The sequence below is a fragment of the Nuphar pumila genome, chromosome 15, assembly GCF_984573655.1.
Source record: "Nuphar pumila chromosome 15, dmNupPumi1.hap1.1, whole genome shotgun sequence".
Lineage (NCBI taxonomy): Eukaryota > Viridiplantae > Streptophyta > Magnoliopsida > Nymphaeales > Nymphaeaceae > Nuphar > Nuphar pumila.
In genome coordinates this window covers 76,262,091-76,287,359 of record NC_143263.1, presented here as the reverse complement: position 1 = coordinate 76,287,359, position 25,269 = coordinate 76,262,091, and the positions used below count along the sequence as shown (strand labels likewise).

At 40.6% G+C, this 25,269-nt stretch overlaps 1 protein-coding gene across 1 annotated transcript; it reads right to left on the bottom strand.

The window, feature by feature from the left end:
- Positions 1-18,466: 18,466 nt before the first annotated feature.
- LOC149815658 (uncharacterized) lies at positions 18,467-19,930 on the bottom strand. The gene is made up of 2 exons (XM_089990596.1): positions 19,351-19,930; positions 18,467-19,110 (listed from the first exon to the last, which is right to left on the bottom strand). The coding sequence occupies exons 1-2, from the start codon at positions 19,928-19,930 to the stop codon at positions 18,467-18,469; spliced, it is 1,224 nt and encodes a 407-aa protein (XP_089846722.1).
- Between the last annotated feature and the right edge of the window lie 5,339 nt (positions 19,931-25,269).

The following is a 25,269-nucleotide window of genomic DNA, read 5'->3' as shown; positions in this document are numbered from 1 at the left end:
AGAAAAATGATGAATAAGATGATGAATGAGCAGCCCGGGACCAGCTCAGAAAGAAATCCATTCAGAGAAAGGTTCCATGGTCGCAGGAGTAAGAAGGCTCCCAAGAAGCAGATCCAGCCAGAAGAGATTTCAGATGAATCAGACTCAACTGAGAATACAGATGAAGAATATGAGGTGCCTCCGGCATTTCAGAAGCGTGGCCAAAGTAAAAGCCGCAGATCAAAGAGTAGAGATAAAGAAGGGCCTTTGCAAGCGCAGTTCAAGGAAATGGCCCGAGTTGTCAAGGATCTGCAAGCCCGCGACAAGGGCAAGAAAGTCTTCACCAGTGAGGACTTCTATGATGGTTTAGAAGGGGATGATGATCTGGAGAATCTTCCCCGTAAATTCATCAAGTTCGATGGTTCTGGCGACCCAAAAGCACATCTCGCCACTTTCTTTGCTGAATGCTCTCGGTTCAAAAGAGATAACCGAGCATTGTTTCTATGCTTCCCCCGCAGCTTGGAAGGAGTTGCAGCCAAGTGGTATGCTGAGCATATCAACCCCATCGAGCTCAAGGAGTTCGACAAAGTTGTGAATCTCTTTATTGAACGCTTCTTGTTCAACATAGAAGCGCTGCCTACACTGAGTCATCTCTGCAATTTAAGGAAAAATGAGAATGAAAAAGCATGGGACTTCATTCACAGATGGAGATCAGCCTGTAATAAGATGAGAGATCCTATCTCGGAAAGGCATGCATTGTCCCTGATCCTCAACAAATTTTCGCAGCCGTTAAGAGGATTGATCTCCACAGCACCATCCAGGACCTTCATTGAGTTGACTGAACGAGCCGAATGGCTCGAACTAAGTGTGAAAAATGGAGTCTATGAAGGCTTCACCTTTTCCAAGAACAACTCCCATGGTGAGCAGAAAAAGAAAGCTCACTTCACTTATTCTACCAACAACAGCAACAAAGGCCAAAATCGATACAAAAGGCAGAAGAAAGATTACTGCTACGGCACAGGCAGTTCGAACAACAAGGACCAAAAGGCAAAACCTGCTCCTCAGTACAGCAAGCCTCCTCAGCAGGATCAAGGGCCAAAACTGCGTGAGAAGACCAAACATGAAGGATGGAGTTACGACAGAAAGTTTACTCCTCTTGACCAATCACTCGAGGATGTGCTCGAGTACATGCTATCAAAAGAGATGGTTAAATTGCCCAAATTGGCCGACCCCCCTGTGCCCATGGGGAAATGGAAAGATCAGTTCTGCAAGTTCCACAGGACAGTGGGACACAACACCGAGAACTGCTTTGTTCTAAAAAACATCGTGCAAGATCTCATTGAAAAAAATCTATTGGTAGAAGGAGAAGAAGAAGAGAAGATGGACATTCTCAATCACCCCTTCCCTTCGCACACCACAACAGTATTGTCTGCATAGCCATTCCTACTGCACGAGCACATCAAGCCATGTTTGGCGCAAGATCTCCAGGTTCAGCATCAGGTGTCGGTGCTACGACAGGCAGCTCCAGCTTCTAAGAAGATGGACCTAATCTCAGCATTCGGCAAAATGAAAGTTTCGGAAGCACCTGTAAAGTCAGCCGCCAAGTCAAAAGGAACTACTGACTTCTTCAAGCAAATTATCAAACCCAAGATGGAAAATTCAAGTCAGAAGCCTCTGACCGCTCTATCCAATGTCTCCATCCTTGACTTGGCCAAGAATTCTAGTAAGCACCAGCAAGTACTGGATGATTTACTCAGGAAAATCAAGGTTAAGCCCAGTACCACTTCTGAAGACATGGCACAGATTGTGAACTCTGCCATGACCAATGCGCCAATCACCTTCTCAGACGAGGACCTTCCAAAGCCTCATTCCTTTCATAATAATGCCTTGTACATAGTCGTTCGAGTCAGAGGAATGACGGTTCCCCATGTACTGGTCGATGGAGGCAGCAGCCTCAACATATGTCCCGAAATGACCGCAAAAGCATTAGGGATCAAAGATGAAGAATATATTCCAGATCCCATCACTATCTATGGATTTGACAACCATGGTCAAACGGCAAAAGGGAAGATATTCCTGGAGGTATTCATCAACTATTCGGTGCACTCCGTCCTTTTTCATGTGGTTAATGTGCCACCCACCTACAACTTGCTGCTCGGAAGGACGTGGATTCACAATGCTAATGCAGTGCCGTCCACCCTACATCAATGTGTGAAGTGGTCAAAAGGGGGAATGATTACCACAATACTGGGAGAAGACCCAGAAGAAAGGCTCCCGCAGCCCATGATTCCCCGGCCATCATTCAATGCGGATATTCCCAGCATCAGGGAAAGTGAAGAGATCAGTCACGGAGAAAATTGAGAAATACTCCAGGCATCCTCAGAACTATCTCCGCACACAGTAGCCACGACCCGATGAAAAGGTCCTCAATTCTTCAAGGTTGGAGGCCGAATCGACTACAGCACCATTAAGGATCATCCCTTGTTTCCTCAATTCATGAAGTCAAGAAAGGGATTTGAGTTGCTCCTGAAACATGGTTATCAACCCTTCAAGGGACTCGGCAAAAATGAAGATGGCCGCATCGAGCCAATGATTCAAAAACATCGTCCCCACAGAGCAGGACTAGGGTTTGCCGGCGGAAGCTCGTCAAAGGAGACTGTTTTTGTCAAAGGGGCACAATGAAGACCATTTGCTATTTTCTTTCTATTCTTTTCCAAATAAATGTCTCATTTTACCAATGTCATTGATCAATTCAATCAATAAAATTCCAAGTTTCTTTGTCTATCCGGATGCCATCTACTCCCTTTCTGTCTATCTCATCATTTTATAATTCAATGCCATTTTATGCATGGTTCTCTTCAAATGATTGCTTGTCTTACTATAGGCCGATTTGTCTGAACCAGATTTCTTCTCCAAAATTTCAGAATGACTTCTCGGACAATCAAGAAGATCGTTCTCAATCCCAAGGCCTTTCAGAAGTCGACAGCAATTCACAGAATCAAAGCAAGCACCGGAAATGATAAGATTGCAAAGCAGTCAGATGATTGTGCTGAATACGATCAGTCTCTTCAGGAATTACTAGAGTTCGCCGTTGTTCAGAAGCAAGATGAACCATCTCCTCTAGTACAAGATCCAACTGAAGGTGTCAATATCGGTTCAGAGGAAGATCCCAAAATTCTCCAGATCGGAACCAGTCTGAGTCCGGAAGAAAAGAAAAGGCTTACAGATTTTCTCAAGCGGCATGAAGAAGTGTTCGCATGGACATATGAAGACATGCCGGGCTTAGACCCCAAATTGGTCGAGCACCGACTCGTCTTGAAACCGGATGCTAAACCCGTCAAGCAGAAGCTGAGAAAAATGGATCCTAGAATAGAACAACAAGTCAAAGAAGGACTTGAAGATTTGCTCAAAGCAGGATTTATCCGAGCTATTGACTACCCGGATTGGTTAGCCAATATCGTTGTTGTCCCAAAGAAAAGTGGCAAAGTGAGGATTTGCATAGACTTCAGAGACCTCAATAAGGCAACTCCGAAGGATGACTATCCACTTCCAAGCATCGATCTTCTAGTCGATAGCACGGCAGGACATGCCATGTTCTCTTTCATGGACGGATATTCCGGCTACAATCAGATTAAGTTGGCCGCCCGCGACCAATCAAAAACTTCCTTTACTACGCCTTGGGGCACTTTCTGCTACACAGTTATGCCTTTTGGGCTCAAGAATGCTGGAGCGACGTATCAACGGGCAATGACTGTCATCTTCCATGATCAGATGCGCAAAATTATGGATGCGTATGTTGATGATATTCTCGTGAAATCTAAAGAGGAAGAAGATCACCTCGAAGCACTTGATCAAGTCTTTAAGAGACTCATTCTTTACAAGTTAAGGCTTAACCCGCAAAAATGTGTCTTTGGAGTCGAATCAGGCAAACTGTTGGGTTTTCTGGTCAGCAAAAAGGGAATTGAAGTTGACCCAGCCAAAGCAAAGGCTATCATTGATATGCCTCCCCCAAAGAATCTCAAAGAACTGCGTAGCCTTCAGGGACGCATGCAATCAATCCGGCGATTTATTTCCAACTTGGCGATGAGATGTGAACCTTTCAATCACTTGCTCAGAAAAGGAGTTAAGTTCGAATGGGGACCAGAGTGTCTGCAATCGTTCGATCGAATCAAGAAGTATCTTCTTAATCCTCCCATCCTGAAGCCGCCAGAATTGGGAAAACCTCTTTTGCTATACATCTCAGTCAATCAAGTCGCATGCGGCGGATTCTTGGCACAATACAAAGAAGGCAGCCTGATAGAACACGCCATCTATTATGTGAGTAAGACTTTCATAGATTATGAAAAGAGATACTCTCAAATAGAGAAGACCTGCCTAGCTCTGGTATGGATGTGTCAAAAGCTAAGACACTACCTGTTGGCATCAGAAGTCAAAATCCTGTCTAAACTCAATCCCCTCAAATACATCTTAGAGCAGCCTTTCCTCAGCGGACGAGTAGCAAAATGGCAAGTCTTATTGATGCAGTATGACTTAGAATATGTCTCACAACAATCGATCAAAGGCCAAGCAATTGCGGATCAATTGACGGATTTTCCTCTCGCAGAAGAAGTGAAAGCTGAAGATGACTTCCCTGATGAGCAAATATGCAACATCCAGCGATACCCGATCTGGAATTTGTTTTTCGACGGTTCTAAGAATATGACGGGAATAGGCATCGGAATCCTATTAATCACTCCAGAAAAAGAGATGATTCCATTTTCTCTCAAGTTAGATTTTCAATGTACCCACAATATGGCTGAATATGAAGCCCTGATTCAAGGTCTAAAGATTCTACTAGACTTCAATGTTAAGAGAGTGCATGCCTATGGCGACTCATTACTCGTTGTTAATCAAGTTCGAGCTGAATGGCAGGTCAAAGATCAGAAGTTATTTTCCTATCAGAAAATTGTTTCAGCTCTTGTCAGCAAGTTTGAAGAATTTCAGCTCTTCCATATCAAGAGAGATTTCAATCAAGTGGCCGATAGTCTAGCCAGTTTAGGCTCCATTATGACATTCAGAAATGAAGAATCTTGTCGCTCTTTTGAAATTGACAGACTTGACCAACCTGCCTGCCTTCCTTTCAGCGGAGCAAGTAAACCAGGCTGAGCAAAGGAAGAAGCCTTGGTATTACAATATCAAAACTTTCATAGAAACTGGTAAATTTTCTCCAGAACTCTCAAAGAAAGAGCAACGAGCAATCCAGCGTATGTCCACTCGATACTTCATTTTGGCCAAGGTCCTTTATCGTCGTGGATTCAGCTCAGAGTATTCCAGATGTTTAGATGAAGAAGAAGCCAAAGAAGTTGTGCGAGAAGCACACGAAGGCATTTGTGGTGGCCACGTCGGCTACCAAACCCTTGTTAAGCAAATCATAAGAGCAGGGTACTACTGGAAGACTATGCAACAAGACTGTTATCATTATGTGAAGAAGTGTGTACAATGTCAGATACATGCACCTTCTATCCATGCTCCAGCAACTTATTTACAGTCTGTTGTTTCTCCATGGCCGTTCTCCATGTGGGCCTTCGATGTCGTAGGTCCCATCACTCCTTCAGCTTCAAATGGCCACAAATACTTCCTTGCCGCAACAGAATATTTCACCAAGTGGGTAGAAGCCATCAGTCTCCGCACAGTAGAAGGCCGACACGTGGTCTCTTTTATTCACAAGAACATCCTTTGCCGTTTCGGCATCCCACATGACATTGTGTCAGACAATGACAGTCATTTCAAGAATGAAAAGATGAAGACATTCTGCTCAAAATTCAAGATCTATCACCATTTTTCCGCTCCATATTATCCTCAAGGGAATGGTCAGGCAGAGGCCACCAACAAGATTTTAATTCGTATCTTGGAGCGAACTGTGGAAACAGGTCGTAACTGGCATGAGAAGATCCACGATGCACTATGGGCCTATCGGACCACCATTCGTACACCGACGAATGCTACCCCATCAGAACTGGTCTATGGGACAGAAGTAGTATTGCCGTTACATGTTCAGAAGCCCGCTTTGAAATTTGCTTCACTTCTGCAATTACCTCTTGATCAATACCAGCAGCAACGACTAGTGCAGCTAGACTTACTCGACGAGAGAAGGCTAAAAGCAGCAGAGCATGCTCAATCCTATCGCCAGAGAGTAGCTAGGCAATATGCGAAGTCTATCATCAAAAGAAGATTCAAAGTCAATGATTTAGTACTTCAATCCACAGCTTATCTCAAGCATCGTCCCGGCAGCAAATGGTCACCAAATTGGGAAGGTCCCTATGTTGTCAAAGAAGCATTACCCCGCAACTCATATCGGCTCATCAATGCCGATGGGGTAGAATTGCCAGATCCTATTAATGCACGACACTTGAAAAAGTTTTATACTTGAAACATTTATCCTTCTCTTGTAATCCATCCGGTTTCCCTCAAATAATGATCCAACTTTTTTTTTCCCAGTTACACTGGGGCATTTTAAAATTTTGTTCTATATGCAGGCAGGATAAACAAATTCCTCATTTCATGCACATGTGCATTCATATGCATCATTTCATATTCATTTGCATTCAATTGCATTAACAACAATCTGGTCAGTATTGGGATTTCAACAAACCGTCCCATTATGATTCCTAAATGATTCAAAATCAAAAGGTCATCACCAATACTGAACCAAAACCCAGCGCTCGAACTGGAATTATTTCAAAATCTAGTATTCAAACTGGTACATTTGTAAAATCCCAATTTTTCAGAAAACCGAGTTCCGACTCGGGTTTTTTTTTTATTTCAAATCATTTTCTTTTGTTGATCCGGGTTCCGACTCGTGATCTCATTACCTTACTCGAGCCTTGACTCGAGCTCTTCATTTTCTTGTGTCGATCTGGGTTCCGACTCGAGATCTCTTTATCCTTTCGAGCTCAGATGCGAGCTCTTCAGTTTCTTTTATTGATCCGGGTTCCGACTCATGATCTCTGAATTTTATTCGAGCTCCGACTCGAACTCATCATTCTCCTTTGATGATCCAAGTCATTTTGACCCTCAGGGTCTGTCAATTGCTCAAATTTGATATTTTGCCCTCTGAATTTCAATTTAAATCTTCAAATCAGGCAATTCTCCAATTTCGATCTCCGGGTCACCCAATTTCTGATTTTCAATCTCAATTTCCAATTTCCAATTTTCGACCTTCGGGTCAATCAATTTCCAATTTTTGACCTTCGGGTCAATCAATTTCCAATTTTTGACCTTCGGGTCAATCAATTTCCAAATTTTCAACCTTCGGGTCAATCAATCAATTTTCAATTTCGACCTTCGGGTCACTCAATTTCCCGTTTCGACCTTCGGGTCACTCAATTCTCAATTTTGACCTTCGAGTCACTCAATTTCCAATCTTCCGACCTTCGGGCCACTCAATTTCCAATTTTTCGACCTTCGGGTTAATCAATTTCCAAATTTCGACCTTTTGGTCAACCAATTCTCAATTTCGACCTTTTGGTCGAATCAATTCTCAATTTCGACCATCAGGTCATCCAATTTTGACCTTCGGGTCATTCAATTTCCAGCAACCAATTTTCAATTTCGACCTTTGGGTCAATCAATCTCAAATATCCAATTTCAATCATTTTCTCTTGCGAGAGACCCTTTTTAGGGAGAGTTCGAGGGAGCTCATTCTTTTCGCATGCTATCCAATTCGTTCACTTAGCCCCTTTTCAGGGAGAGTTTAAAGGGACTCGCGTCTTTGTGAACCGTTTGCAAAACAATTTCCAATTTCACACGAGGAACCCTTTTAAAGGGAGAGGCTCGACGGAGACTCGCTTTTCTTGTGACCCCCAATTTCATACTAGGTCATCTTCATCATGAAGGACCCTCTTTGCAGGGAGAGTATGATGGACTCGTTCCTTTAATGACCCAATTTTCAGACCTCATTATTATCGGCCCCCTTTCCATAAGAGAAGCCTAATATTAGGGAGCTTTGACGAAAGCTCAATTTCTCTTCGAAAGTTCGTTTTGCAAACACCTCCTCTTCAGGGAAGAGAGGAGTATTTCCCAATTCCCATTCAGGTAAGGGCTAAGCCTGAGTCTCTCTTTTTGGGGAAAAAGAGAGGAGAATTTTCGTCACGGATGCGTTGAGCCGGATTTCAAATACTCATTTTCACCAAGGATTTCAAGAAAATTTTATCAAATTTGTCAATCAATTGTCGATTTCAGAATCTTTATTACACTAATCTCTATCTCAAATTACCTTCAGCATCACTTCCAAAAGAGTGAAGCTTCGGCGAAAAGAGATTCAAAACTCAAATTCTTTCTATTGGCCAACCAAAAGGATGAAGGATAAATCCTCAATATGGCCAGAAAAGAAGATTCAATGTTATTGAAAAGCCGTAGATGATCGATATTGATCGCAGTCAATGGCGCATCTTTAAAGGCTATTCTTGTAAGGACGAGGTAGTGGAAATATCCTGAGTGCTAGAAAAGAGAGAATTCACCCAAACCCTGTCTCCTCAGAATCACCTAAGCTGCAATTAAATATACACAAAAGGGATCTCTCACCTGTCGTTAAGATGAAGGCGAATTAGGCGAGTAGACCCCCGGGGCCAAAGAAGATTCGAAACATCTCCAAGATGACGAAGTTTGTGACGGATCCTTCCAGGGAAGGTCCAAAGCACTGTCAAGATGAAGGCAGATGCGATGAACCCCTCGACAATCCCTAAAAGGTATTTAATTTCAGCTAAAGATCTTCCAGCCAATGAGCCAATATCATCAAAATAACCCATAAACCAATATCATCAAAGGAGGATCGAAACATCTCCAAGTTGAAGGAGTTTGTGACGTACCCTTTTCCCAAAAGAGAGAAAGAGAGGAAAAAGAAAGAGAGAAAAAGTCAGAACATCTCCAAAATGATGGAGAATATAGCCAAAACACCAAAGAGCCAAAAGAGTGCAGAAAGATTATCAAGAGAGAAGCTCTCAGGATATCAAACTGCCAAATTTATCAAGAATCCTCTTTAAATTTGTGAAATTCTATTATCAATACTCTTTCATCAATTACTTTCATAATATCAAATTCTCTTTCCTGCTCATATCAAGGAAATTGATAGCTTCCTTGAAGAAGGTCAATTGCGAGCAATTTGGATTTCAAGTCTCGATTCTACAAAGTGAACCTTGTTTGGAGGTAATGCTTTGGGTAGAAAAGAAAGAATATCTCTGCAACCATGTGCAACATTTTCAAAAATTTTGAATCAACAGCAAAATTTCCAACATTTTGACAATATTTTCTAGCTATCCTGACATGAAGTGAGAACTTGATGCCCATTTTCGATGCATCCTGACACCAATTTTAAATCCTTCCTAAGGACTTGATTCCTTCTCTTCTTTGAGAGCATGAACTCTCAGATTGCACACTTCCCTGTGTCCCCACTGTCCCACCATAGACAGTCCCATTTCGGTTCGAGGTCGAACCACCAATCATTTTCTCGCAAGAGGCAATTTCAAAAGCTGATTTTAGTCTCAGCAATAAGACGCTCAAAACCAACCCCTTTTCAAGCTTTAGGGACCCCATTTTCCTTCCTTTTGCAAAACCCCTGTCGGATTTACTGTGCAAAATCCGAAGGTTCCATCATGGTCTCTTCCTTCGAGGATTCCATTCATTTTCCGCCCGATCAGGATAAGGGTACAAACCTGAGCCTCATTCAAAGAGGTATTCCATTTTCCGCCCGATCAGGATAAGGGTACAAACCTGAGCCTCAATCAAAGAGATATTCCATTTTCCGCCCGATCAGGATAAGGGTACAAACCTGAGCCTCATTCAAAGAGGTATTTCATCTTCTGCCCAATCAGGATAAGGGTACAAACCTGAGCCTCAATCAAAGAGGTATTCCATTTTCCGCCTGATGAGGATAAGGGTACAAACCTGAGCCTCAATCAAAGAGGTATTTCACTTTCCGCCCGATCAGGATAAGGGTACAAACCTGAGCCTCATTCAAAGAGGTATTCCATTTTCCGCCCGATCAGGATAAGGGTACAAACCTGAGCCTCAATCAAAGAGGTATTCCATTTTCCGCCCGATCAGGATAAGGGTACAAACCTGAGCCTCATTCAAAGAGGTATTTCATTTTCCGCCCGATCAGGATAAGGGTACAAACCTGAGCCTCATTCAAAGAGGTATTTCATTTTCCGCCAGATCAGGTTAAGGGTACAAACCTGAATCTCATTTCGATGAGATATTCTATTCCCCAATCAGGTTAAGGGTCAAACCTGAGCTTCGTTCCATGCGAGGTATTTCTGTCCCATCTAGGTTAAGGGCAAAAACCTGAACTTCGCTATCATAGAGCAAATCTTTCCTCTTCATTCTCCATTTCATATCTACCATCCTCCTCGGGCTAATTTCTTCACACCCAGTCAGATCCTTCTAACTAGGGCATTTTTTTATAGCCCAAATTTGGTGTGTTTTTCTTTGCCACTAAGCTCGGCCATGAGCCGGCTTAGTAGCAAAGAGGGGCATCTGTAAACACCCCAAATTTTCACTCACCTCCCCGACAGCATCATCATCCAGCCTCTGAAATCGCTGGAGGGCAAAATGGTCATTTTCTGAGTCCAGACCTTGCAAAAGTCCAAATTTCATCTGAAACTCTCAAAATTTCTCTATTTTTAGCTCAGATGTTCAAAATTTTACTCCTGACAGGAGACAGACATCTCCAAAGTCTTGGTTCAAGATTATATTGCATAAGACATGACATTGCATATCATTGCATGAGCATCTCATATCACTGCACTGCACAGCATGTCATTTCGAGGTCCAAAACTCTTGATTTCAAAATTTTCAATCCAGATTAGAATTTCAACTCTTTTCAAAATTGATTTCAAAACCCTGGGTCTTCAAAATTATCAATTCTTCCCATTTTACCCCCAAGACTCTGAATTTCAAAATATTTTCTGAGGAAAACGATCTGGATAGTTTTCAATATGGATTTCAGCCACTTCACCTCAGATTTTTCCCTTTTGACAATTTCAAATATCTCCCTTTTACAAAATTGCCCTACAGGGGCCAACTCTTTCCAAAAAATTCTGTTTTACCAATTAGTCCAAATTTTATGAAAATTCCAAAAAGAGGTTGTTGTTTTGTCCTTATCTCAATAAAGAAGCAATGTGGGACCCACATTGAGGTGGTGTCACATAGGCTTTTCTTTTGAAAATTTGAATTTTGAAAAAAACCCAAAAATATAGGAGCCTTGTCCCCTGGATTGGTGCCACTTGTCCTTTCTCTCTCCTCCCATTTACCTGCCATGTGTCAGCACAGGGTTCACCTAGAGTTGGTGCCACATGTCACCTTCTATCTTCAGCCACGTGTCAGTGTGGGGCTACCTTCAGAAGCCGCCACATGTCATCCCATTTATCTGCCATGTGTCAGTATCCTATCATGTGCCATGTGTCATTCCAAGATTACCAGGAGATGCCAAGTGTCATAGGTTGTCCTGTCTAGAAAAAGTGGAGCTTGTCTCCTCTGAGGTGGCGCCACATGAAGTGTGTCTCCTGCAGGGGACACGTGTCAACCTCTTCCTCCTTCTAGAAAAGTAGCCTGACACATGTCTCTCCCTACTTTTCTCAAAAAAGTAGGAGACACATGTCACTCCTAGCTTCCTCCAAAAAAGGTAGGCTTGTCTCCTCTGAGGTGGCGCCATTTGGAGTGTGTCTTCTGCAGAGGACACATGTCAAGCTCTCATTTCCTCAGAAAAAGCAAATGCCATGTGTCATTTTCTGCTCTCTTCAGAAAAGTTAGAATTCAAAGATTCAAATCTCCTCATAGGTGGCGCAGATCCTGAACTCCTACCTTCTTCATCTTGTCTGAGATGGCGCCACATGGCTTGGCCCTCCTTCTCTCCCCTATGCCACGTGTCATTCTCTGCTTCTTTCAGAAAAAGCAGGTGACACATGTCTCCTTCTCACTCCTTCAGAAAAAGTAGAGGACACATGTCTTTTCCCTACTTCTCTCAGAAAAGTAGGAGACACATGTCACTCTTGGCTTTCTTCAGAAAAAGCAAAACATTCAAAATTCAAACAAGGCCTAGGTGGCGAAAATCCTGAGCTCTGATTTTTCCAGATGGCCTATGAGGGCGCCACATGTCCCTTCCCTCCTTTTCCTCCCTCTTGCCACATGGCATTGTAAGAGCCACCTTGAGGTGGCGCCACATGTCCACCCTCCATTCCTCCAGGGCCAACCTCCATTCGAAATTCAAATTCTCCTTTGAGGTGGCACCATTTGAGAAGGCCTCTCCAGACAGCTGATATTTGTCTGCCACATGTCCAGACCTCCCTGCATTAGAAAAAGTAGAACCCCCCCCCCCCATGAGGTGGCGCATTTTGATTCCTCCCTTCATGTTCTCCTGCCACATGGCATCGTAGGAGCCACTCTGAGGAAATGCCACATGTCAGCCTCTCCTTTCCTGCAGAAAAAGCAAAATTTCAAACATTTGAACTCCTCAAGAGGTGGCGCCACATGGCATGCCCCTACTGTTCCAACTTTATACCTCAGAACACCTTTTGAGGTGGCGCCATTCCAGGACTCCACTTGGCTCCATTTTTATTTTTTATTTTATTTTTAATAAAAGTAGCCCACCATGAGGTGGCGCCACCTGAGGTGGCGCCACCTGAGGACTCCCTACAAAAGGTGAGTTTGAATTTCAAATTCCAAGAGAGCACCCTCTGAGGTGGCGCCATCTGGGAGCTTCCTGCAGAGAAAATCAAGCAAAACAAAATTTTGAAAAATTTCAAATCCTGCTGAGGTTTCTCACCCACAAAAATCTTATTTTTTATTTTCTCAAAAATCAAAATAGCACCCCTCAGATGGCGCCACATGGAGGGCTCAAATTGAGCCTATTTGAAATTCAAAATTTTTCAGAAAATCTATAAAAACAAGGCTCCACGCCCAGCATAGGGGGAGCATTTTGTGAACTTGAAAATTCGACCTAGCCTTCCTAAAAATCTGATTTTAAACTTTGGAAATCGCGCCCCTTTGGCTCATTGGAGAAGGTGGAGTAAAGTTCGTGCAATGGCCAATTCAATTCAAGCATAGGTCAATTTTGGTGAACCATCCGAAGCCCGGAGCGAAGGACAAAGGAAGCTCGTGATAACCGCTCCTTTCAAGAGCTTCTACGCTGCGTAACGAAGCAAGGTGCACTTCTTTTCCCCTTGATTTGATTCCATAATCCGATTCGGGAGTCGTTTGAAGAAAGAGCTCATCCGAGAGATGGATTGAGCTATTCTCATAAAACGACATATATAAAAATGTTTAATTATGCTTCTTTGATGATTTTTAACATGCATGTAGTTAGCTAGGTTTAATTTGCATTTTATTTCATTCATTTAGCACATTTCACGAATTAATTAGGATTAATTTAGCATTTATTTTAATTCTGCTCATTTTCAGTAGGTCTCTGTTTTTGTCAGTCAGTCCACACGTCATTTCATGCATTTATGTTTTATTACAAATCCCAAAAAAATCACGGAATGCGCCCTTAGGTGTCCCTAAAATTGTGCCAAAAATTCGGAGGCATTTGAATTTGTTTACTGTGGTAAACATCCAAAATGGCAAGTCGGGTTTTGTTACCCGGGATGCATTTTGACAATCATTTGCCGACTTGTAAAATCGAGATATCCCTCATGGGAGATCCGATTTTCTATCCAAAAGATGTCCTAACCTAGAGAGAATGTCTAGTTTTTAATATGATTTGCTTAGATTTTTCTGATTTTTTTTATGTCTGACAAAAATCCGAGAGTTCAGGACACGTGTCAGAGCCTGATTTGGGCCTCTGATATCTTGGATCGACTTAGGGCTATGGTTTCTCTCTGTGTATTGCTCCAAATCCAAAACTGTAAAAAATGAAAGTTATGTCCGAGGTGTCCTCTGTTTGCATCTAAAAGCCTGTGATTTTTAGAATAGTCGTGATACCTGTTTCAGATTTTTCTTGTCAGTCTTTTGTTTGGTCATATGGGTCTGTTCTGTCAATTTAGGAACACAAAGTTATATTTTTATCCATGTTTCTGTTGATCAAATGCCAAAGTCATGAACATGAAAGTTGTTCATGTAAGTGTTGTGAGTAGCTCGGATTAATTTCATAAATTCCCATGGCTGTTTTATGTTGTTTTAGCATTTTACATAAGATTAGGGTAATTTTTACCTCTGTCAGAACTAAATCTCTGTTATTGAACTCACCATGGCTCAAATCTCGAGGCTGTAAAAACCAAAAATGTTCCATTTCGGGTCCTTTAACAGTCTGAAAAATATCAGAAGTTTTCATGGTGTAAATCTTGCATTATCATATCAAGCATTGCATTTGGTACGGATCCATAGGCAAAATCCACCATTTTAGGACTTTCTTTAAATTTTAGCATTTAAATCATATCATTTTGTGATTTTTAGCATTCTAGGATGTTTATCAGAGTAAGTAGATGCTTCACACCGAATTTGGTGCAATTTAGAATCCATTTGAGGTTCGGATTAGCCATAATACCAAAACAGGGTCTCGCAGGACCCGAATCCAAGTGAAAAACAAGCAAAATTCGTTATTTTGGATAAATTGCAAGATGTCAAATTATGATTTTACAGTCCTAATATGTTTAGAAGCATGTCATCATGTCTCTTACTAGATTTCATCATCATTTGATTCAATTTGAATTTCGAAATCTCAATTTTATCAAGTTTTCCTTCAAAAAACCCTGATTTTAAAGGTGTAACTTTAATTTTAGGGGTATTTTGGTCATTTTGACCCCCAATTCCGAATTTCAAACTATTTTCCATCGAATTTCCTGCATTTACATCATTTCAAATATCAAGGAAGCATGAGATTAGGGTTTATATCCAATTAAATCCAATAATTTCAGAATATTATTGGAAAATCTTGGAAAAACCCACATATTTGAGCTAACCTTATTTCAAGCTTGGCAGAAATATTCAAAAGAAGGAGCTGAAGTCTTCAAGTTGCTTTTATTTCATTTACTTAGTGATGTAATAATGTAAATTTTGGAATAAGAGATTTAATTTCCTGCTTAGATTAGGATGCATATCATATAGTTTAAATTTATGCAATATCCTACTCATATGATTCATGCATTTTTATTTCAAAAGCACTATGGATGTTCACGAATGGCACATGCACCAACTCTTAGGGAGTTGATGAACTCGGTGGAATCCATATTTACGGCCCTAGTCGGAATATGGACGAGACCCAGATCCATCATCTTTCTACTAGTCACATTGAGCCTACACTCTTAGGCTATCTTAAAATGCACATCATATTTCCAATGTTTTCAAAGCTTTGTGCATTAAATCAATTAAACTCTGAACATATTCATGGCCACAGTCAGAATATGTGAAGGATTTATTTTGACTTAATGCACATTTTTCCAACTAATTCCTCAGAAAATATTTTCAAGATGCATTCATTTACTCATGTCATTCGCATCATGAAATCATTGGTTTTCCCATGATTTTTCTCAAGAAAATTTCATTCTCAAGAAATTTATTTCTCAAGAAACTGATTTCTCAAGAAACTCTAAGAATCTTTCAAAATCGGTTTTCTCAAGTCACGTTTTTCCACAGTTTTCCATGGGAAAAGGTCATCTTCCCAAGATTTTCAAGAGAAGTCTCTCACCTTTCTCAAAGTCAAAATCGATTTCCAAGTATTTCAAGGTTAAGATTCTCAGGTTTTCAACTTCCCAAGTTTCAATTTTCCTTTACCAAAGAGTTTTCCTATAAATTTTCCATCAGTTTCCTAAGAAAACTCTCAAAGTCCAAGTTTTCCTAAGAAGTGTTTCCCTTTTCAAAGGTTCACCTTTTTCTCAAGAATCACTTCTATTTTCCCAAGATTTTCAACTATTTCTGATTTTCCCACACCTTTATGAACTTTCTTGTGATTTCAAAACCCCTTTCATTTGATTTTCCTGAGAAATCGACTTTCACCTTTTCCTAAGAAATACTTTTCAACTCCAAAAGTTTTCCTATGAATCTTCAATCATTTTTCCAAAGAAAATTTCCAGAGCTGGAGTTTTCCTGACAAGCATTTTCCCTTCAAATGTTCACACTTTTCCTAAGAATTACTCACATTTTCTCAGGACTTCCAATCATTCATGATTTTCCCAAGTCTTTATAAACTTTCTCAAGGTTTCAAATCTTTTCGTTAGAAATGTTTTCAACTTCAAATATTTTACAAGCATATATCATGTTTTCCCAAGCTGCATCTTCCAAAATCTCATAGCACATGCCTGAATTCCCTGTGCATATAGGATAGAACACGATTTTGATGATTTAACTAAGTCAAACACAATTTTGGTTTTTGGTTCGATTACCCCTGTTAAACGCGGCAGGAACGGTCGAACCTCGTTCCGACAGGTCGAGCCCCATCCCATGGATTTTCCCGCAATTTTCAAAACGGAGGCTAGTATTTCAAAACATTTTCCAAAATCCGGTCAAGTTTGAAGCGCGAAAGCGTTTCTCTCTTTTTCTCTTCCGCGAGGAAGGGAAGACGGGGGAAAAATTTTGCGATGATAACACGCCCATTTCAGTCCAAGAAGCAGGGGACCTACAAGGTCTACCATACAGAGCTTCGAAAGGTGACATTCCTATGCTAGCATGATAACTGTTGTTATATGCAAATTCTGCCAATTTAATATGCTTGTCCCAGTCTCCTTTTCCCTCAAGAGCGCATGCTCTCAACATATCTTCCAGAGTTTGAATGGTTCTTTCAGATTGTCCATCTGTTTGCGGGTAAAATGCAGTGCTCAATTTCAATTTTGTGCCCAAAGCCCTTTGCAACTGCTCCCAAAACCATGAAGTAAACCTCGGATCTAGGTCTGAGATAATAGACTTCGGCACTCCATGGAGTCGCACCACCTCTTCAATATACAAATCCGAAAAACTTGCTAGTGTTTGGGTCATCCTTATAGGGAGAAAATGTGATGACTTGGTTAACCGATCGACTACTACCCATATTGCATCATGTTGACGTTTAGTGCGAGGCAGACCCACCACAAAGTCCATGGTGATATCTTCCCATTTCCACTGTGGAATATCTATTCTTTGTAAAAGGCCTCCCGGCCTTTGGTGTTCTGCCTTCACCTGTTGACATACTAAACACTTTGTGACATACTCTGCTACATCTCTTTTCATGCCGGGCCACCAAAAATTCCTCTTAATATTCTGGTACATCTTCGTACTTCCTGGATGTATAGTGAACTTAGTCTTATGGGCTTCATCTAGAAGATACCTCTTAGTTTCTTCGTCGGTTGGGACCCACAATCTCTGGTTGAACCAGATAGAACCATCATCATCTTGCAAATAAGGTGAGTCCTCCTTTCCACATGCTTCTACCATTTTGGCATGTTGTGGATCTTCCTTTTGCTTTGCGATGATCCTATCCAATAATTCATCTCGGATCAGTGCGGTCATAGTCACTTTTCCTTCAATGTTTTGTAATGGCTCCCATTGAGCTACTTCTTCCATCAGTTTCCAAGTTTGCATTAAAATTCCGCAAGCTTTAGCCTTTCTACTCAGAGCATCTGCCACAACATTTGCTTTTCCCGGGTGGTAGGAAATATTAAATTCGTAGTCTTTCAAATACTCCAACCACCTTCTTTGTCGCATGTTTAGCTCTTTTTTGTGAAAATAGATATTTCAAGGACTTATGGTCTGTGAAGACCTCAAACTCTCCTCCATACAAATAATGCCTCCACAACTTTAGAGCAAATACTATCGCACCCAATTCTAGATCATGGGTCGGATAATTTCGTTCATGCTGTTTTAGTTGCCTTGATTCATAGGCGACTACCTTTCCGTTTTGCATCAATACTGCACCATAACCAGTTCCCGATGCATCTGTGTATACCTCAAATCCTTTTGTCCCAGAAGGGAGTGTTAATACAGGCGCTGATGTGAGTTTCTCTTTTAGTGTCTGAAAACTTTTCTGACACTCTTCACTCCAGACAGATTTAACTCCTTTTCTTAGCAACTTTGTCATGGGTAAGGCTATTCTGGAGAAGTCTTGAATAAATTTTCTATAGTAGCCAGCTAACCCCAAAAAGCTTCGGATCTCAGACACAATAGTAGGTTGCTTCCATTGTTGTACAGCCTCCACCTTGCTAGGGTCTACTGCCACACCATCCTTCGATATAGTGTGGCCCAGAAAGCTCACTTGACTCAGCCAGAACTCGCACTTGGAGAATTTGGCCTACAATTGATTCTTTCTCAACTTTTGCAGAACCATTCTCAGGTGCTCCTTATGTTCTTCCTCATTCTTAGAATACACCAGTATGTCATCTATAAACACTATGACGAACCAATCTAAATAATCAATAAATACTCTGTTCATTAAATCCATAAATGCAGCATGTGCATTCGTTAATCCAAATGGCATCACACGGAATTCATAATGGCCATATCTAGTACGGAAGGCTGTCTTTTGAATATCATCTTCTTTTACTAACAACTAGTGATATCCTGATCTCAAGTCAATCTTTGAGAACACCTTAGCTTCTTTGAGTTGATCGAATAGATCTTCGATCCTGGGAAGTGGATACTTGTTTTTAATCGTTACTTGGTTAAGCGTTCTATAATCTATGCAAAGGCGCATAGACCCATCTTTCTTCTTCACAAATAATACAGGCGCTCCCCAAGGTGACACACTTGGTCGTATGAAGCCTTTGTCTAAAAGATCCTGAATTTGTTTCTTTAGCTCTTCCAGTTCAGCTGGCGCCATACGGTAAGGTGCCTTGGATATTGGTGTGGTTCCGGGTAACACTTTTATTCTAAACTCTACTTCTCTCTTCGGAGGTAATCCAGGTAGATCTTCTGAAAATACCTCAGAAAACTCTCTCACCACTTCTATTTTACTCAAGTCGACCTCCTTATCAAAAGTCGCACCAACACTAACTAAGAATGCGGTGCATCCACTATTTATATATTTTTCTGCCTTGACAGTTGAGATTACCATTCCACTGTCCAGTCTTCTCCCCATAGCTTGGTACTCAACCGGCTTTGCATTAACTGTAGATAGGATGACCTTCTTCCTTCTACAATCAATGTTTGCATAATGGTGGTATAACCAATCCATTCCGAGGATTACATCATACCCTACCATCTACATAATTACCAATTGTGCCAGTAAATGGTGTCCCTGTATTTCCACATCAACATCTGGGAGATAGTATTGGCAAGTATCTCTATGACCCAAGGGAGTTAGAATATTTAGTATGTATGGCATTCTTTGTTCCTTGATCTCTAAGTTCTTAGCAAAACAACTGGCTATAAATGAATGTGTAGCCCCAGAATAAAAAAGAACACGCGCTAAGTGTGAGTTTACAGGACATGTACCTTCTACTAGCTCATTCCCTTTAAGCTCCTTCACCGTGGTGGCATGGACCTGACCTTTCACTTTATTCTCGGTTGGTGGCCCTCCTGTTGGTTTTTTTCTTTCTGCTTCTTGCTTCTTAGGACATTCCTTGATGAAATGCCCCATTTCTCCACAGTAGAGGCACGCTCCTATCTCACGATAGCACGGCTTGCCTGGATGTGATCTTTTGCATGTCGAGCATAGTTCAGCGGCTTTGTTTGCTGTAGAGTTTGCTTTATTTTTTTTGAACGGCCTCATGGATCGCTTCTGTGTTTGAAATTCACTTCTTCTTTTGAAGCCATTTTGGTCTTTGCCCCTCTTTTGGGACTTGAGCCAATCCTCTTCTAATTTTGTCGCCATAGTGATTGTGTCGTCTAAGTCTCGCGGTCTACTACTCATGACACGACTCCTCAATCCATCACGAAGTCCCCGAACAAACTTGTTAGCCCTTGCCTCGTCGGTTGTATATGTATTTGGGCAATACCTCTCCAGGCTTCTAAATTTGGCATCATATTCTTCGATGTTCAATCCTCCTTGTTGCAGGTCTAAGAACTCCTGCATCTTCCTCTCTTTAATGTGAGTTGGGTAGAAAGCATTGTTAAATGCTTCCTTGAACTCGGCCCAAGTCGCCCGTACATCAGCAAATTTCACTGCCTTCACCGTACGCCACCATCGGTCAGCGTCACCTTCAGGAGGTAGGTCCCAAAGTTGACCTTGCTTCCTTCAGGTACACTCAACACCTTAAATACTCGTTCTACTCGGTACAACCACTCTTCAGCAGCATCACCTGTCATTTCTACTTTAAACATTGGTGGGTTCATGCTCATGAATTGTTTATAGGTGACAGCTCTAGCTTCACATGGCGAACTTGTTCGTGGTATAGCAGATCTTCCTTCCATGCTAGTTCCCATTACAGTTTGCATGAACGTCGCCATTGTGTGCAATGTGTTCATAATGAAAGCTTGTTGTTGGGCAGAATTCTGTGGTGGTGGTTGCGATGGTCCTTGCTCGTCACCCCGGTGGCCTCGGGAATTTCGCTTCCCATTAGTTGACATGGTACGAGCTCCTCTCGTGCGAACCATCTATACAATTATATTACGCAGGAGTTTGTTATACTTGATGCATTATGACATAGCAACTGTACAAAACCAACTTTCCATTATTAGTCCCATGCTCCCGATCCTATTTGGTGCAAGGGTCCAAGCACTTTCAAAGTTGATTGATAGTTTTTTTTTTTTTTTTTGAAAATTAATTATCATTAAATTTAGTAATAATTACCTGACAGGTGGACGTCGAACGATTCTTGACGGTGTGTTACCTCGTAGGTTGCTCTGATACCAACATTGTAACGCCCCAAATTTAACACAAAATTTGTAACCATTTTTTTTTTGAACACATAATAAATTTGGGCTCGCTACAAACAAATAACTGAACAAACCATCTTATTGGAAATTCAAGTTCATAATTTAAGAATCAGTAGAATAAGTCTCAAAATATAACAAAACAGCCCAAAACCAAATCCCTAGAGCAACACACTCGTCGCGCCTTGTCCAACGCCACGCCATCAATCAGAACCTATAACATTTTCAACGGAGAGGTTAGCCTCTCAAAGTACAACAGTAAAGATCATAGCATATGAAAACATGGCATTAGAAAATCATTTGTATGTATAGAAATATGTTCGATAGCAAACTTATACACATATTCTTTTGCCAAGTTGTCCCTAGACCACAAAAGTTAGGGTTGACCGTTAGTCAAAACCCAAGCCATCAATTCCAATAGTCACATACAGAGGACCGCGGTACCCACGGCCGTTGCTCCCACTAGGGCGATCCAAAGATCGGGAGGTCCCATAGTGAGCTTTTCAAATTGAGCTCAGTCAGTAGGGCTAGTCACCGGGCTTCCCCGTGTAACTATCTAGGTCCCCCTAGGACAACCGGGCTGGGTGGACCGAGGAGACGCCTTGCTCTCCAAACAATATAACAGAAATCCCGGAGCCTGGTACCACCTACCCTCTCCGTAGGCAAACAGAAGTCCTGACTTATTATACTCCCGCAGGAAGAGTTCCACTTCCCCATTTAGGGTACACGACATATGTACAACTTGGTCCAGGGTACAAGGGTTGAGGTGTTTTTACAAACATGACGAATTTAAACTAGAGAAAATAAAACCATAGAACACAAAAAAAATGATATCCTCCATGTACATTATCCAAATGCCCTTTATAAATTTTTGTTGGGGTGTTGGATTCAAATACATACTTTTATATCTGAACCAAAAGAACTCTATTTCAAACACACAAAACTTTTACCAGAATTTATGAAACAAATAAGTTTGGTCATTTTAACATAATCTGTCTAAAACGGGTATCTCTTGATAAACTTCTGAAAAGACTAATTTTGCTGAAAAATTAGAACTCTGACCCATTCAACATCATTCGGGGACCAGTTAACGAACATCTCGATGATTCCAAAATGCCAAGACATGCCTAAAAATTCCATCGGCTCGCTGAGATTTGCACGTCACTAGTTGACCCAAGTTATTTTTTTTTTTTCTGTTTATACAGTCTGATAGAAACCAGTATGTCATTAAAACCCTGTATGACTAGAATCTGGTTTGTAAATCATGTTATCAATACCCTATTATGTTCAGCCATTTACCATCATATATTATCAATACAATACCAAGCCATTAAAACCATGTATGACTAAAATCTGTTTTGTAAATCATGTTATCAATACCCTATTATCTTCAGCCATTTACCATCATATATTATCAATACAATACCAAGCCATTCAAAAAAAATAATATGAGGTACTTGCATTCAATGAAATCATAATAGTTATAACTCACAGTTATATGAGTAATCTATATCCATTAAAACAAATATCTAATACATGGGTTCACCCATGCCCTCACACTGAATTCTCCAACCACTAAATTGCACAGGCTGCCCCATCTTAATGCCATGCTAAAGTACATGCAGGAAGTCACATAATATACATTAACATACACCTAACATCCAATATCAATCTTATGCTTACCTCTTTTTTTTTTTCACCAAGCCCTCTTGAAATACATACTAACGTCTGGTCCCATCTCCATTAATGTGTAGAGTCTGATTTTTTTTTTTCTTTTCAATCTTTTGGAAATCCAAAGGCATTAAATACAGTTTTAATTTGGTTTCAACCATGCCCTCACGCTGAATTCTACAACCACTAAATTGCACAGGCTGCCCCATCTTAATGCCATACTAAAGTACATGCATGAAGTCACATAATATAAGTTAATATACACCTAACGTTTCATATAAATCTTATGCTTACCTTTTGTTTTATATGCTGAGGAACACCTGTACAAACACAGACCCATGTATACCAAATCTCCAAGCCCTCTTGAAACACATACTAACGTCTGGTCCCATACCCATTAACGTGTAGAGTCTGATATTTTTTTTTTTCTTTTCAATCTTTTGGAAATCCAAATGCATGAAATACAGTTTTAAATTTCCTCAAAAACCTATAGTTCATATACATGCTGCACATAATCATAAGCCAAAATCTGAACCATCGTACCTTTTTTTTTTCAAATCGCTTCGGTCCTTCGCTCTCTTGTGTAAGAAGGTTGTGATCAACACGCTCTGTTGCTCAAGCTCCTCTATCGATCTCCAGTTCTCTTTCCCCCTCTCTCCTTTTTTTCTAAAAGCTTGTTTGAGGATGCAGTCCACGTCTCCTTCTCTCTTTTACAACAAAACAAATTCTTTTCTTTGTTTCAAAGTTGTAGTCTTTCCATCAGTATCTCATGCCTTCCTTTAAGGCTACCTTCCCCTTACGTTGTTAATCCTAACAGCCACCCCTTCTTTTTTTAAGCTTGCCATCTAGGAAAAATCTATTTACCAAAATTCCTTGCTACAGTAGCTTTCTTTCTAAATAAATTTTCCAAAACGTGTGCTACTTACCTCCTAACAATCCAACCTTCTATCTTCACCTACTTAAATTAGGGGTCATTAAATCACTAACCAAATCTACCTTTTAATTAATTGTTTTTAATAACTCAAGACAAAGAAGGAAAGGGATTTTACTATTCCAATCATGCTGGCCAGAATCGTTATTTTATATCTATACCTTACACTCATAAACCTTAAAGGCGATTTTGCCCATCAATGGTCGATCCATGTAAAAATATCCATGTACAGGAAAATATGAGAACTTAACCTTAACAATTAAATTCAAAATAAATAAAAAAGCAAAAACAACAACAACGAACATTGGGTTTTTACAAATATACTAAGCTTCGGTTGTGGAGAGAGCAACAACAGCTTGCTTCTTCGATGCCCACGAGATTGCACCTGAGCCAATGTGAAAAATGAAACCTGAAGTGCTTTTACTATCATCTCTATTTCCACCCCAATCACTATCACAAAAACCCACCAATTTTGAATCTTCGACACATTTATAATGAATTCCATAATTGATAGTGCCATACACATATCTCAAAATTCTTTTGCCTATGTCCCAATGAGTATTACAAGGAGATTCCATGAATCTGCTAATCATGCAGACAACAAACATAAGATCAGGTCTTGTAGCAGTCAAGTACATAAGACTACCAACAAGGCTTCTATAGAGAGTTGCATCAATCTTTCTCTCACCATCATTTTTGCTAAGTTTCAGTCCAACTTCCATAGGAGTATTAAGAGTTGTGGCACCCTCCATTCTCAACTTCTTTAATATATTTTCAGCATACCTTTTTTGAGATATGAATATTCCATCTTTGGCTTGCTTTACTTCAATGCCCAAAAAAAAATGGAGAAGCCCCATGTCAGTCATTTCGAATTCGTGTATCATATCCTTCTTGAAATTTTCACACATGCTTGCACTAGTGTCGGTAATTATTAAATCATCAGCATATAAGCATATGACTAAGAACTCCCCTTGATTGCCTTCTTTGATGAACAGAGTATGCTCAAAAGGACACCGTTTGAAACCATTCCTCAAGAAGTATCCATCAATGCGACTATACCAAGCCCTTGGCGCTTGTTTCAGCCCATATAAAGCCTTCTTCAATCGACACACTTTGTTTTCTTCACCCTTTTTTACATAACCCGGAGGTTGATCAATATACACTTCTTCTTCAAGGAGACCATTCAAGAATGCTGATTTTACATCCATTTGAAAGACCTTTCATTTTCTTTGAGCAGCCAAAGCTAACACCATGCGAATTGTTTCAAGGTGAGCCACAGGAGCAAAAACTTCATTAAAATCAACGCCATACCTTTGCTTGTAACCTTTTACCACCAGCCGAGCTTTGCATTTTTCAACTTCTCCATTTGAGTTGAATTTTGTTTTATATACCCACTTGACGCCAATAGATTTGTGTCCATTTAGGAGCTCAGTCAACTCCCAAGTATGATTTCTTTCAATGGAGTCCATTTCTTGATTCATAGCAATTCTCCACTTCTCTTCTTGAGATGCTTCTTCATAAGTAATTGGATTGGCATCCGCAAATAAAACAAAATTCACCAAGTCTTCTTCAAGATTTCTTCTTGTTGTTTTATAAATTTCTTGAAGACTTCTTGTCTTCATAGGAGGAGATTCAGAACTCCTTGAAGATGAGGAAGATGGTGATAAATGCGTAGATGGAGAGGAGAGTGAAGTATCTCCATCACCACTTGGCTCATGACTCTCTTCCTTATTGATGAAATGTGAATTTTTATTTTCATTCTCGCCATCCCAATTCCAAGATTCTTCTTCACTGAATTTTACATTTGTGCTTATGATAATTTTCTTGGTGATTGGATTATAAAGCTTATAAGCCTTTGAGCATTCACTGTATCCAACGAGGATACATTTTTCAGATTTATCTTCAAGCTTGCTCCTTCGTTCATCATGAATATGAGA

Coding starts and splice junctions, on each gene's coding strand:
- LOC149815658 (XM_089990596.1), bottom strand. CDS start 19,930: ATGCAGGAGTTCTTAGACCTGCAACAAGGAGGATTGAACATCGAAGAA. Junction 19,111..19,350: donor AGGGAATGAGCTAGTAGAAG/GTACATGTCCTG, acceptor TGTAGATGGTAG/GGTATGATGTAATCCTCGGA.